Below are 15,535 nucleotides of genomic sequence, written 5' to 3'. Positions count from 1 at the left end.
CTGGAAGTTAACCTGACCTGGCCTTAAAATTTCTACAACAACGATGTTGAAGTGCAGGTACAAAAAGGTGCCTTTAAGTACATATGTTTGTATTAGAAATCAATTCTGGTATCCCTGTGGAGCCTCTTTGGATCCCGGGCCCAGGTTGTGCATTTTAACATTAAATGACAACTGAACCAGGCTGTACATGTCAAGATTAAAAGAGATGTGGGAGAATTAAAAATAATAAATAATCATACTCACTTAGATGGCTGCAGTTGCCCCATGCTAGCTCTACACTGAGAACTGAACTATCAAACGCAGCTGATTGCTAAGTTCTCAGGTCCACTGTGAGCACAGAGCGACGACTCTGTGCTCACTGCTGCACTGGATTGGAGAGGTGGTGAGAACAGCTGGCTCAGGCTCTCTCTGAGATGCTGAGCCAGTTACCGGTCAGATCCTGACATTATTATCGGGATCCCTTCAGAGCTTTGACTAGCTCTGTGAGATCAGCAGACAGAAGACTTTGACCTGCTGTCGGAAAAATCTGGGTCACAGAAGTGTATAACTAAATGAACTCCTGTGAACCACAGTAATATGGCCAAAAGAGCTTCTGTCATACTTCTTCTTTACCCACTTTCTGATTGCGCTATAGCCAAATGACAGCTATAGCGCCGGTTGTCCGGTTCTGGGAGGGCGTCTGTTGACATCCTCCCAGAACCATGCCCCCCCGCAAGCCCACTGCAGAGCGCACCCACTGCTCTCTGTGATCATGGACACAGCTGATCACAGATCATGGTAAAGGGCCAATCACAGCGGCCCTTTACCACATGATCAGCTGTGTCCATTGACACAGCTGATCATGATGTAAACACAATTGCCGATTATCAGCAGAACTTTCCTCATGCTGTCCAAGTGTGAGGAGAGCTGTAACCGGCAAGTGGGAAAGGGGACATCTACAATGATAATCAGGGCACTGATTATCGATGTCCTGATTATCAGTGCAGCCCCAAAGGTGTCCATCATTGATGCTAATCAGTGGCCATCAGTGTTGCCGGTCAGTGCCCATCAGTGCAGCCTCATCAGTGCCCATCAGTGCTGCCTCATCACTGCTCATCAGTGCTGCCTATCAGTGCCCGTCAATGCAATGCAGCCTCATCAGTGCCACCTCTTCAGTGCTGCCTATCAGTGCAGCCTCATCAGTACTGCCTATCAGTGGCCATCAGTGCTGTCTATCAATGCCCATCAATGCAGCCTCATCAGCGCACATCAGTGAAGGAGAAAAATTACCTGTTCGCTAAATTTTTTAACAAAAACCAAGAAAAACTTTTTTTTTCTAAATTTTTGGTCTTTTTTTCGTTTGTTTAGCAACAAATAAAACCCCCAGTGGTGATTAAATACCACCAAAAGAAAGATCTATTTATGTGAAAAAACAATGTTGTATGGGTACAGTGTTGCATGACCGCATAATTGTCATTCAAAGTGTGACAGCACTGAAAGCAGAAAATTGGCCTGGAGAGGAAGGGGGCGAAAGTGCCCGGTAGGCAAGAGGTTAAAGCACATCCAAAGGCATGGCCTCAACCTCCCCAAATGCAGTCCTTCCGGTATGATACTTACTCTACCTATGTCCATGTCCCTGCAAGTTTCATGGTGTGGCCTTGCCCAAAGCCACCCAACCTTTTTTCAGAAAGAGTACTTAGTAGGTCCAGCCCTCCCCCCACACCCACCCACCACAATATACTAATCAGCCACTGGTGAATGCTGGCTTTGCAGCTTGACCATTCAACAGAAGCCGGATGTTAGACTGGCTTTGTTGAACAGACAATGGTACACATGTACTGAAAGTTGGCCAGGTCCTATTGAACTGGCTGACTTTTGGTGCGTGTGTATCGGGCTTTAATCTCAATCTGAGCAAAAGTGAAGTCCTGTTACAAAGCCTAGGACTGGGACTGATTTGAAGACATAGGCTAGGTTCACATCTGTGCGGGTGGTGCCGCTGCGGATCCGCACGAAAATCCGTGCAGCCCCACCACCCTTACAGAAAAATGCAGACCAGCAGGCAGGTGCCATTAGTTCTAATGGCATGCCGCCAGCACTGGAGAACGCAACTGTACTGACAACCGAGGTTCCCGTGCAGGCTGCGTTTTCCAAAGAAGTGCAAGGACTTCTTCCCTGCGTGTCACAGGGCACAGGAGTCCATTCAAATGAATGGGCTCTTGTGTCTACGCAAAAGGCGGCCTGCATGGCCGCCTATATATGAACCAGGGCTAATACAAGTGTTTGCAGGAAACAAAAGTGCTGTCCTCCCTAATGCATCCACTTCATCAGGTAAATAGAAAATATTTCATATGAACATTTCTTACTGTTTCCAGCCAGAAGGTGGGGCATGAGGCTTTTTGTCATATGTCTCTCATAACCTTAACTGCTTTGATAAAAATGTCTTTATGGGGGAAAAAGCTGAAATTCAAATTACATATAGCTAAGAGGTGTTGTTCATAACACCCCACCCCACACACATTCTATTGGGCAATGTATAGAGTTTTAGTTAGACGTTACCTTCAAAAGACTGCTCAGTCTTCCCGGATACCATGTTGTTGTCCTTCTTTTCTGAATTGGCTGTAATTATTATTACAGCCTCTATGCACATGTACTGTTAGACAGGATAGCAAGGGTCACTTCACGTAACCATCTACATATGTATGTAAGGGATTTTAAAATGACACACCATTTTAATAACTATGTAACATCTCAACAAACCTGACTTAATTATCTTTCTATTTGTCTTTTAAGCGTTGAAGAAAGTTTTAAAACCCTGTTCTGGTCCATATTTGGCTTGTCTGAAGTAACGTCTGTAGTTCTGAAATATGATCACAAATTTATTGAGAACATTGGTTATGTTCTTTATGGGATCTACAACGTGACAATGGTGGTGGTTCTACTTAATATGTTGATTGCCATGATTAACAGCTCCTATCAAGAAATAGAGGTAATAGAAGCTAAGGCCACTTATGGTTTATGTATACCTTAAATTTACATTGCTACAGATAATAGGGCAATCCACCAAAGAATATTATTATTATTATTATTATTGATAACTAAAATTAATTAATAATGATGAATTAATATTATTTTTAAATGATCTAAAATGGTGTTTATACAGTTGTGTTCAAAATAATTGCAGTGTGTTGAAAAAAGTGAATAAAGCTCAAAATCCTTTTAAAAGCTTTTATTTCCATACACACAAATGCATTGGGAACACTACACATTCTATTCCAAATCAAAACATGAAGAAAAATATATCAAATTTGTGTTGTTCCTCTAAAAAAATTGAAGAAAAGTGAATATTAGACTGTTCAAAAAAACAGCAGTGTTTGTATTCTTTACAAACTCAAACATTCACTATATAAACTGAAAAATGTTTGAAGATTTTGCTTTCCTTTGAATCACTTAATTAATATTTAGTTGTATAACCACTGTTTCTGAGAACTGCTGTACATCTGTGTTGCATGGAGTCAACCAACTTCTGGCACCTGTGAACAGGTATTCCAGCCCAGGATGATTGGACTACATTCCACAGTTCTTCTCTAGTTCTTGGTTTTGCCTCAGAAACTGCATTTTTGATGTCACCCCACAAGTTTTCTATTGGATTAAGATCCGGGGATTGGGCTGGCCACTCCATAACGTCAATCTTGTTGGTCTGGAACCAGGATGTTGCACGTTTACTGGTGTGTTTGGGGTCGTTGTCTTGTTGAAACACCTATTTCAAGGGCATTTCCTCTTCAGCATAAGGCAGCATAACCTCTTCAAGTATTCTGATGTATTCAAACTGATCCATGATCCCTGGTATGCGATAAATAGGCCCAACACCGTAGTATGAGAAACATCCCCATATCATGATGCTTGCGCAACCATGCTTCACTGTCTTCACAATGTACTGTGGCTTGAATTCAGTGTTTGGGGGTCGTCTGACAAACTGTCTTCGGCCACTAGACCCAAAAAGAACAATCTTACTTTCATCAGTCCACAAAATGTTGCGCCATTTCTCTTTAGGCCAGTCAATGTGCTCTTTGGCAAATCGTAACCTCTTCAGCACATGTCTTTTTTTCAACAGTGGGACTTTGCGGGGGCTTCTTGCAGATAGCTTGGCTTCACATAGGAGTCTTCTAATTGTAACAGTACTCACAGGTAACTTTAGACCTTCTTTGATCTTCCTGGAGCTGATTGTTGGCTGAGTCCTTGCCATTTTGGCTATTCTTCTATCCATTCGAATGGTAGTTTTTCGCTTTCTTCCATGTCTTTCAGGTTTTGGTTGCCATTCTAAAGCATTTGCGATCATTTTAGCTGAGCAGCCTATCATTTTCTGCACTTCTTTATATGTTTTCCCCTCTCCAATCAACTTTTTAATCAAGGTACGCTGTTCTTCTGAACAATGTCTGGAACGATCCATTTTCCTCAGAATTTCAGAGAGAAATGCACTGTAACCAGCTTGTACCACATTTGCTGCCTTCCTTCCTTCCTTAAATAAGGGCAATAATTGCCACCTGTTTTTCAAAGAGTGAATGACCTCACTAATAGAACTGCACACTGCTATTATTTTGAACATGCCCCTTTCAATTAGTGATTCAATTACACAGAATCAGCAGCATGCATGTCATGACTGTTGGGTCTGTTGGGTTTCTATTACTCTACTACACCTGCTGGTAAATTATTTGCCATGTAGAAGTATCATTTCTACCAAAAACAGTGATTGATCAGGTTAGTGATGTCTGACTGCTATTATTTTGAACACAACTGTAGGTCACAAAATGATAAAACCTTGGATCAACTGAATTTACGATATGCGTGTTTGGATTTTTATTAATTTTGTGTATTTTGAATATAAAATTAAATCCAATTGGAAATAATTTAATGCTGTTTTAAAAAAAATAACTCAAAATAAATGGAATTCAGTGATTAGGTAACTATTTCATGCAAAGGTAAATAAAAAATCATGTATACCCCTATTTTGGTACGTAAACTAAACACTTTAATGAAAAATGTTTGATTTAAAAAAATAAATGCAGTTAAAGTGTAAATATAGGCAATATACAAAATAAGCCCATTCTATTGTGAAACATATTGGAGGAGAAGGAGTAGAGTCTGGCAGGTGGCATTGCTTGGTATGCACTGACTCCTATAGAATCAAGCTTATTTAGGAGAACAAAAAACTAAGGATTCAGTGGCGGAGTGGCTTCTTTCATTATTAATTCATATCTCTGCAATTCATGCATATTTCCCATGTATTGTCTATTAAATCACTGCATGTACAGAAAAATAGCTGTTGATTTGTGCAGAAATCCAGTGAGCTCCTGACATCCGGTAGTAGGCTTACAATGCTGCCTCTGCTCCGAAGTGTCGTTATCAGTGCTTCCTGAGTTCTGTCTTCTAGATGACAAGGAGTGCTTTATGTTTTGTTTTTTTACTTTTTAGTTATTTTATTTTAAAATGTTAACACTTTTTTTAAATTCATCTTTATTGCTATCACAGGGGCACTAAGAAGCCCCCTATTTGATAGCATTGGACAGGTGACAGGTCCTCTTTATAGAGACATCAGGGGTCTATTAGATCCCTAATATCTCCTATACCCTCTATCTCAGTCAATCAAGCACAGAAAAAATGTGTTCAACCCACTATGCACCCAACTTTGTAGCTGGGATTCTGACAGCTCTGAATCACGATAAGCATCTAATATTTTTCTCTTTCATTACAACATGGTGAACCCAATGTTCAATCACAGTTACAAAACTTTAAAAGCTTTTCTACAGGAGGTTCAAAAACAAACCTATTTCACAAGCTAACATTATATTACATCAACATTTCTAGTTTTAATGTGAAAGTTACAATTTGAACCCATTATAGCCTTTAAAATAGGCTATCAAAAACATTTTTAATGTTAAGTGCACTTTCTGTTTGCCTAATTGTCATAAATAAAATGTTATTGAAGCTCCAAATATATATTCAGATATTAGCTTAGCTTTAATTGTAAGGAGTGAAATTGAACAAACATTAAAGCAATACAGGAATGATGGAAACGGGAAGTTTTGATGTTCTCTTATAATTAAATAGAAAACAGGTCTGAGTATACATATTTCATTTTTTTCTATAAAATGCATTTTGTGAGCACAGCACTATTATTGCTCTGTAGCTATGAATCAGGACAAATGTTTGAGTATTATTTGTGTCCATGAAAAAAGGAAAAACAAGTTTCATTCCAATGGAACATGACAAATCCATTTATTTTAAATGTTTTGTACTATCAAAATAATATGTGATGACAGATAAATAATAGAATGTTGTTTGGAGGGTTCTGTATAGTAGATAAGAAAAATGTTACATTCAGTGATTGGTCCCAAGAAACCAGCCTGGAATGTTAGTGCTGATAATCAAGTCTCTATCAAAACAATAGCTTACTTTTTTTTTCTTTTTTTTTTTAGCAAAAAAAATATGATTTAGGAAATGGTAAAATGTGCATCAGGCATGACAAACTGTTGATAATTCAGCATAGTCACTGTCCCTTTGCTCCAAGGTTTTATTTACCAAGGCACTTGCTGGCCAATGCTTATGTGCTAAGAGCAAGTGTACAATATTTAAAGTTGTTACATTTTTTCACTGATAATGTCTTCAAATACTATTGGTAGATACAATTCAGAACTAAAAGTGGATTAGTGATGAATGTAATCACCAGAATCTGTATAGCTCAAATAGCAAGCAGTCATATTATATTACCTTGCAGGCTCTTGGGCTGCTTAGTCTAATTTGTAAAAAAACAGACAGTTTGAAGGAAGTATCCAATAGGATATTCTGATCTAAATGATTTATAACAAATGTAGCACTACCCCCTTAGGAGTCACTAAGTTATTTTCGGGCTTCCTGTCATTCTGGACCCTTCTCTGAAAGCCCAACCCCCACTGACACCACAAGATTCCCCCAACAAGAATAAATTAACACCAGGAAGTAAATTCATACACAGATTAAAGTAAACTTTTATGAGGTTTATAGTAAATTTCAATGTAAACTTGATTGAACAGTACAAACTGGTATTGATACTTGAAATGGCAATAATTACTCTTAGCAACTCAATGTTAGCAGGCCTGCCTTCAGAAATTAACCCAATGCCTCCGACCTGAAATGGTAGCAAACCCAGTGAGCAATAAGAACTAGCAACAATGAGACAAGCTCACGGTTTAAATCTGAGGTAGAAGAGCTCTTTGACCAGGATAGTCAATGACCCTTTAAGTGTAGCGAGGGCTCTTTTGTGTTCTAGCTGGGGCCCAGCTGGTGCACAGATAGGCAAGACTGTAGGTGATGTAGGTGATAGTTTCTGACAGGATTGATACAAAGGGGATGTAGAAGAAAGGACAAGGACTTTCCCTTTAAATGACACTTGACTTGCGTGTTGTCTCTTTAATGCGTTGGGAAAAGAGCTGCTTTTAAGCAAACTAAAGTATTGAACTGGCAAATGGGCTTGTTGGCAAAAGGGCAACTCTATCTGGGATGCGGTCACCAATAGCAATGGTGGCAGACATTCCTTTAGGGGGATAGGCCAATGGCTCAGGGAGCACTGATATGATCTGGCCTGCAGAAGGATTGCGCTGCGGTCAGTTCTGATGATTTAACTGTACTGCAAATGTGTTCAACAGTAGCGGCTGGGGAAGTAGGCCGCAACGTGTTAACTGGATGCAGTGTCCACAACTGTGTGCAGATAAAGTAGCATGTCTGAGGAGAATGTCAGTGTTCTCTTGCTTAACTGGTGTATGGGACTCTCTCACCTGATCCGTGGCTTCCAGCAGGTCCTGGCGGTCTCTCTCTCGGTGGATGGGGTCCCCCACAGGTTCTCTGGCCTCACGTGCAGTGTTCCATCCAGTCACTGCACTCCAGGTCACCTGCTAGCAAACTATCTCGCTGAACAAGATGGAAAGGTCAGCGGCTCCTTCTTGCTTCTCCTCTCTCCAACTCTGCGGCCTGGTTTGGTTCTCCGGAAGTCAGCACAACTCTCTCTCTGCTTCCTCTCTCCAGCTCTCTCCCCTCTCACTTCCTCTCTAGTCTTCCAGGCTTCTGTATATATCTGCCCTCACCTACACGCCAGCGCTTTTGTGAAAAGTAGTCCTCTGATACACTGCTGTAAGTCTTTTAATTCAAGTCTAAATGTAGAAACACTCACATGTGTGAAGTAATCATAAGCATAAAAACCGTGGTTAACAATAGTTAACGGTGGGGTGGTAACCCGGGTGAAGAGCCGTCATCTCTCTGCGATGTGGGGAGGTCAGCTCTCGGCTGGAACAGCGTGGTGGCTGGAGGGGGAACAGTGGTGAAGCTGCTTGAAAAAGGAGTGCACTTCCGCCTTCCACGGCCAGTGCATGCTCCGAAACGCGTCGCAGTGCACCCTGGGATCTGACGTCATCACGGCTCAGCGTGCGTTCCATCCGGCTTTGAGGGAGGACGTGCATGAAGGCTGGCCTCACCACTGTTCCCCCTCCAGCCACCACGCTGTTCCAGCCGAGAGCTGACCTCCCCACATCGCAGAGAGATGACGGCTCTTCACCCGGGTTACCACCCCACCGTTAACTATTGTTAACCACGGTTTTTATGCTTATGATTACTTCACACATGTGAGTGTTTCTACATTTAGACTTGAATTAAAAGACTTATTGCACTTAGAGGCGCTTCTCTCCTTTTTCTCATCTACAGAAGTTGCTACAGCTTATTTGGAAGCCTTGCCCTCAGTGCCACACGGAATCCTACGCTCTTCATACAGTAGCCACTAATACCACCATCACCCATACTACCATTTCCCAGGACTTTGCAGTGTTTGCGCTGTTACAACCCTTCCTCATTTTTTCTCTGATACACTGCTCCCCAGCAAAGTCCTGCGATTCAGCGTACAAGGTCCATGAGGCTGCTCTGCAGAATACAAGTGCCAGTGAATTTGCAGGACACTGCCATCTTGTGTTGGTTTTAACATCCTGCAGCTGACATTACAGCAAGGGTGTAACACAAATAATCACGGGTTGTTGCCTGTACAAAGGGCATCATTATGTACACCTGATGAATGCAGCTTGATTAAAAATGGCTAAATGTGACTAGGGCAGCTCTATAGCCTGACTGTATTTCCTATTGTCACTGCCCCTTCTGTAAATTTCAAGTCCAGCTTTACAAAATATAGCATACCCTTGCGAGCCTGTTTAGAAAATATAGCCAACGAAAACATTCATATTTGCCTTTACTATATGTATTTTAATGGAGCATACAGATGAAACTTGAAAAATTAGAATATCGTGCAAAAGTTCATTTATTTCAGTGATGCAACTTAAAAGGCGAAACTAATATATGAGATAGACTCATTACATGCAAAGCAAGATAGTTCAAGCCGTGATTTGTCATAATTGTGATGATTATGGCTTACAGCTCATGAAAACCCCAAATCCACAATCTCAGAAAATTAGAATATTACATGCAATCAATAAAACAAGGATTGTACATAGAACAATATCGGACCTCTGAAAAGCATAAGCATGCATATGTACTCAGTACTTGGTTTGGGCCCCTTTTGCAGCAATTACTGCCTCAATGCGGCGTGGCATGGAAGCTATCAGCCTGTGGCACTGTTGAGGTGTTATATTAGACCAGGATGCTTCAATAGCGGCCTTCAGCTCTTCTGCATTGTTCGGTCTCATGTCTCTCATCTTTCTCTTGGCAATGCCCCATAGATTCTCTATGGGGTTCAGGTCAGGTGAGTTTGCTGGCCAATCAAGCACAGTAATCCCACGGTCATTGAATCAGGTTTTGGTGCTTTTGGCAGTGTGGGCAGGTGCCAAGTCCTGCTGAAAAATGAAGTCAGAATCCCCATAAAGCTCGTCTGCGGAAGGAAGCATGAAGTGCTCCAAAATCTCCTGGTGGACGGCTGCGTTGACCCTGGACTTAATGACGCACAGTGGGCCAACACCAGCAGATGACATGGCTTTCCAAATCAACACAGACTGTGAAAACTTCACACTGGACTTCAAGCATCTTGCAGTGTGTGCCTTTCCATTCTTCCTCCATACTCTGGGTCCTTGGTTTCCAAATGAGATGCAAAAGTTGCTCTCATCAGAAAAGAGGACTTTGGACCACTGAGCAACAGACCAGGTCTGTTTTTCTTTAGCCCAGGTAAGACGCTTCTGACGTTGTTTGTTGTTCAGGAGTGGCTTGACAAGAGGAATACGACATTTGAAGCCCATGTCCAGGATCCGTCTGTGTGTGGTGGCTCTTGATGCACTGACTCCAGCCTCAGTCCACTCCTTGTGAAAGTCCCCAACACTTTTGAATGGCCTTTTCCTGACAATCCTCTCCAGGTTGCGGTCATCCCTGCTGCTTGTGCACCTTTTTCTTCCACACTTTTCCCTTCCACATAACTTTCTATTAATGTGCTTTGATACAGCACTTTGGGAATATCCAATTTCTTTTGCAATTACCTTTTGAGGCTTTCTCTCCTTATAGAGGGTGTCAATGATGATTTTCTGCACAACTGTCAGGTCAGCAGTATTTCCCATGATTGTGATTCCTACTGAACCAGACTGGGAGACCATTTAAAGGCTCAGGAACCCTTTGCATGTGTTATGGCTTAATTAGCTGATTAGAGTGGGACACTTTGAGCCTAGAATATTGCACCTTTTCACAATATTCTAATTTCTTGAGATTGTGGATTTGGGGTTTTCATGAGCTGTAAGCCATAATCATCACAATTATGACATATCACGGCTTGAACTATCTTGCTTTGCATGTAATGAGTCTATCTAATATATTAGTTTCACCTTTTAAGTTGCATTACTGAAATAAATGAACTTTTGCACGATATTCTAATTTTTTGAATTTCACCTGATATTTGTTAAAATGTTTGAATTCTTGAAGGAAACTTCTCTTCAGTATAGTCATCAATTAACTACACAGACTAAGATTACAGAGGTTACATTAGATTTTTTTTGTTCATTGTAAACGTATTGACATTAGCATGCAGTGAGGGTGGGCATCCAGGAAATGCGGCAAGCTTTCCACACACACTGCTTTTAAATGAAAATGACTTCTGCATGGAATCCACAATGAAACACATGCACGTTCAATGAATAAAGTTAATTAATCATAGAGTTTCTTCTAGCCTATGACCAGGTCCACCAGTATAGATACTCTTGCCACTACAAATGTATCTGAAATGACCATGCCATTACAAGCAGCATGTGCTCTGGCCTCTGACTGGTAATATAGGTTATAAAGGATTCATTAGGGCCATGCCTTCCCTGAGGAAAGCATGAAATGTTGTTGCAGATGGAGCTTAAAAAAGGAAGGCATAATTCAAAATTCTAACCTGGCATCCTGCTAACACAAGACCCTGTAGATTCCAGGGAACCAGTGCTTTGATTATTCTGTAGCATTTCTGTCTAGAAAGACTTGTTGGCAAATATAGGGGGTACGGAATAGTGATGGTAGGTGGGATGGCAACACCAAATATCCTGTGTCAGTTGGCATATTTAAGGATAAAGGTGTTGGTGGAGCATTTGACCTAGGCTGTCTGATGTGGGAGTACAGTAAAAAATGTCAAGACTGAGCATGAGATATCAGCAGGGCAGAGGATAGGGTCAGCAGTTTTTAGGGCAGTGTACTAGGGCTATTAAATAGAACAGTGTACAGTGGGTCAGCAGGGCAAAGAATGGGAGGTCAGCAAGGGAGTGCACAGGAATTGGTAAATTAGTGTACTAGGGGTCAGAAGGGCAGAAGACAGGGCTCATCAGGATGGAGGACAGAGCTCAGCAGGATGGAGGCCAGGAGTCAGCAGGGCTAAGGATAGGGGTCAGCTGAGCTGAGGACAGGGGGTAACTGCTGGCAGGACAGAAGGCAGGGGTAACTGCTGTTAGGAGAAAGGACGGGGGTCACCGCTGGCAGGGCAGGGAACAGGGGTCACCACTGGCAGGGCAGGAAACAGGGGTCACTGTTGGCAGGGCAGAGGACAGGGGTCACCTCTGGCAGAGCACAGAACAGGGTCACTGCTGGTAAGACAGAGTACAGTGGTCAACACTAGTAAGACAAAGGACAGGGGTCACCACTGGCAGGGCAGAGGACAGGGGTCACCTTTGGCAGGACAGAGAGCAGGGGTCAATGCTGGCAGGACAAGAGTCACTGCTGGCAGAAGAAAGGACAGAAATCCCTGCTAGCAGGAGAGGAGAGGTCACTGCTGGCAGGGAAGAGGACAGCAGTCACTACGGTAAGGCAAGAGGAAAGGGGTCACTGCTGGCAGGGCAGAGGACAGGGGTCACTGCTGGCAGGGCAGAGGAAAGGGGTCACTGCTGGCAGTGCAGAGATCAGCGGTCACTGCTGGCAGGGCAGAGGACAGAGGTTACTGCTGGCAAGGCAGAGGACAGGGGCCACTGCTGGCAGGGCAGAGGACAGGGGTCACTGCTTGCAGCACAGAGATGAGGGGTCACTGCTAGCAGGACAGAAGACAGGGGTCACTGCTGGCAGGGTAGAGGAAAGGGGTCACTGCTGGCAGTGCAGAGATCATGGGTCCATGCTGGCAGGGCAGAGGACAGGGGTCACTGCTGGCAGCGCAGAGATCAGGGGTCACTGCTGGCAAGGCAGAGGACAGGGGCTGTTGGCAGGGCAGAGGACAGGAATCACTGCTGGCAGAGAGCTCTTTGTCTCATCCCTGCACTGTGCACGGCCGGAGCACAAGCAGGAAGATTTCCTCCTCAGTTCCTCCCCACACAGCACTGAAATTAGATTCCAGTACACACAGCTATGATCTGCACAATGTGTAGCTGGCTACTGTGTGGCAGTTCTGACCTGTAAAATCCCTTGGTCAGAATGGCTGCATGGCTGCAGTAACCAGCTTCACGCTGTGCAGATCATAGCTGTGTGTAATGAAATCCAGTTTCAGCTATGTGCTGTGTGGAGAGGAGCTGAGGAGGAGATCATGTTACCTGTGCTTAGGCTGTGTACAGTGCAGGGATGGGAGATGTCAGGGGTGGTGGGGGATTTGGGGGGGATGCAACTTCAACCTGGTGGGGCATAGCCCACCCCAGCACCTCATTAGATCTGGCCATGACTGGACTGTAGTTAGGTGGGCTACTGTCAGGTTTGAGAGGAATGACTTCCAAAATATAGAGAAAGATTGCTCTTAGGATGCCATTATCCCCAGGTGGGTCTAAGGAAACATTAACAGTAAACAAAGTGAAAGGATGAGAGTGCCACGCAGATTCCAAATGAGCCCAGAATATCTTTTAATATCAGCAAGCATCACAAAAAGGTAAGGCTGCCTAGCCAGCAAGGGAAACACACCTTCCAAGCATACTTAATAATAGTCTATATTAGATGAACAGAGTTCAGCTCATTTATACCTTAGAACTTCTCCAATACTTTAAGCATTGATAAAAGGGGGCTGCTGACTACCTGAAATGCATTGCATACTTTTTATGACATCTGCTGATGCTAATAAAGACCTACTAAATTCACTTGGAACCTGTCTGTCACTGTCATCCTTCACTTTGCTTATTGTTCAAGGGGCATTTTTACAAACGAATGCTTCTGAAGTGTCATCTGTTGTCATGATTAATGGTTTTATTCTGTAACCAATCACAGATGAAGATAAAATGAGTCACATGTGCTAAAGATAAAAAGCTGCAAAATATAATAAAGCCCTTAACCTTTTTCTAAAATCATTTTAAAACAATCATGTAATAACTGACAAATGGTACCACTTACACAGGGTGCAGAGAGTAAATTTATATATGAATAATGAATGCCAAAAAGAACTACACAATTCCCCACAACCTATTTTAGTAATAGCATTTCCCTGGGTGTGAAAGCAGCTGTCAGGGGAATGTGACTTGATGAGTTCTTGAGTGTGATCAATATTTTATAAATAATAAAATGTTAAGTCCTCATCAAATAATACCCAGTCAGTTCAGAATTTGTTCTAAAGACTTGTCTCATTTATATTTTAAGACTCCTTTACTAAGTTGGGTCCTTTAACCCATCAGCCTTGCGGACATAGATTAGATGACATAACTGGTCAAGGCTATAAATTTTATCACATTTCAATGACTGCAGTAAGATGAAAAAAAAGGTGATTTCCTCTGGGAAGATTTATGCCTAGTCCTCTGTACTGTAAATCTTGTATTAGAAGCTTGCTAACGGAAAACAGCATTTACAGCACCTCAGCCATGCTCTAGCTTCCATCATGGATCACTGAAGACACGCACAAAGGATCACTGCAAAGTTACCGCTGTGTCATTTCTGCCTCCTGTGCTGCAACTCATCAGTAACAAGCACCATATGCTTTTAGCAGCTAAAGAATGACCTGAGAGAGGCTTTGCACGGCACTACTGATCCATATGGAGCGTCAGGCAACACCACTCCTAAACTGCAGCCTTCCTATTGTATTTTTACACTTTACACTTTAGAGCCAGTCTACCAAAAAACATGTTTTTTTTTTGTTGGTCGATCACTTTCACTGATCTTTATTGACAATGAACCAAAACTGCTGCATGCCAGTATTATTAAACCTAACAATTATAAAAAAAAAAAAAGGAAAAGGTACAATATGTAGTATAACTGTATTGCAGATCCAATGAATTCCTGGAATAAACAGGTCGTAAATGATGAAAAAGAAAAGTATTTGAATGTTGACAGACTTAAAGTGTTACTAAACCCACAACAGTAAAATCAGTCTGTATATGCAGTAAAGCATGTTTGTTATACTCACCGTGGAACCTAAGGGGTTAATCCTCTACATTGCGTAAGAAGGATGTTTGACCCTGTCTTCTCTGATCCTCTCCTTCTTCCAGTGTCCCTGTCTTATCTCCTGATAGAACAAAGGCTCGGGGGGAAAGCTGCACATGCTCAGTGTGGTGTGTATTTTTAGAGAGTTTTTTTTTCTTGGGAGAGTGCATGAGATCAGCACAGGACCAAGCAGCACTGTCCAGACAGAGGTCAGGGGCCCTGCATCCTCCTACAGAAGAATGAAAACTCTTCCTATAAGCTGTAACCAGTACTCTGCTGGACATCGTTGGAAGTCACAAGACTGCTCTAACTGCTGATGAGAAAAAGTATTTAGCAGTTTATATTTACTAAAATAATTGCATTTACATGTTCTGTCTGCTGTGGGAGACCAGATAGAGTGAATGCAGGATCCTGGGTTTAGTAACACTTTAAAGTGGTTATAAAGCCTGAAGGTCTTTTTGCCTTATTGTAGTCTCTGCATTAAGGTAAATAGCCTTCAGTGTGTTGCACCCCCCCCCCCTTTCTACTTACCTGAGTCCAATAAACATCCAGCAGGAGAACTGTGGTTTTCTCTCTGTCCTCATTAGACAGGGAAACAGCAGCAGCAACCATTGGCTACTACTGCTGTCAATCACAGCCAGTGAGGGAACCAGGGGTGGGGCCAAGCCATACTCTGTATGTCAATGGACGCACAGAGCCAGTTCAGGATCAAGCCTGAGTAAGTGGCTCCATAGCAAGCAGCTTGCTGTGGGGGCACTCAGTGGAAGGA

At 42.5% G+C, this 15,535-nt stretch overlaps 1 protein-coding gene across 1 annotated transcript in view; it reads left to right on the top strand.

Annotated features, from left to right (window-relative positions):
* The window catches only part of TRPC3 (transient receptor potential cation channel subfamily C member 3), a 326,064-nt gene that overhangs the window by 277,249 nt on the left and 33,280 nt on the right, over positions 1-15,535 (top strand). The window contains exon 8 of the mRNA XM_089672160.1: positions 2,770-2,965. Coding sequence (XP_089528286.1) covers positions 2,770-2,965 — 196 coding nt within the window. The remainder of the gene's footprint in view (positions 1-2,769; positions 2,966-15,535) is intronic.

The sequence above is a fragment of the Staurois parvus genome, unplaced genomic scaffold (assembly GCF_062004578.1).
Source record: "Staurois parvus isolate SC_StPar_1 unplaced genomic scaffold, SC_StPar_1.0 ptg000122l, whole genome shotgun sequence".
NCBI classification, from domain to species: domain Eukaryota; kingdom Metazoa; phylum Chordata; class Amphibia; order Anura; family Ranidae; genus Staurois; species Staurois parvus.
This window is presented reverse-complemented; position numbering and strand designations above follow the sequence as displayed.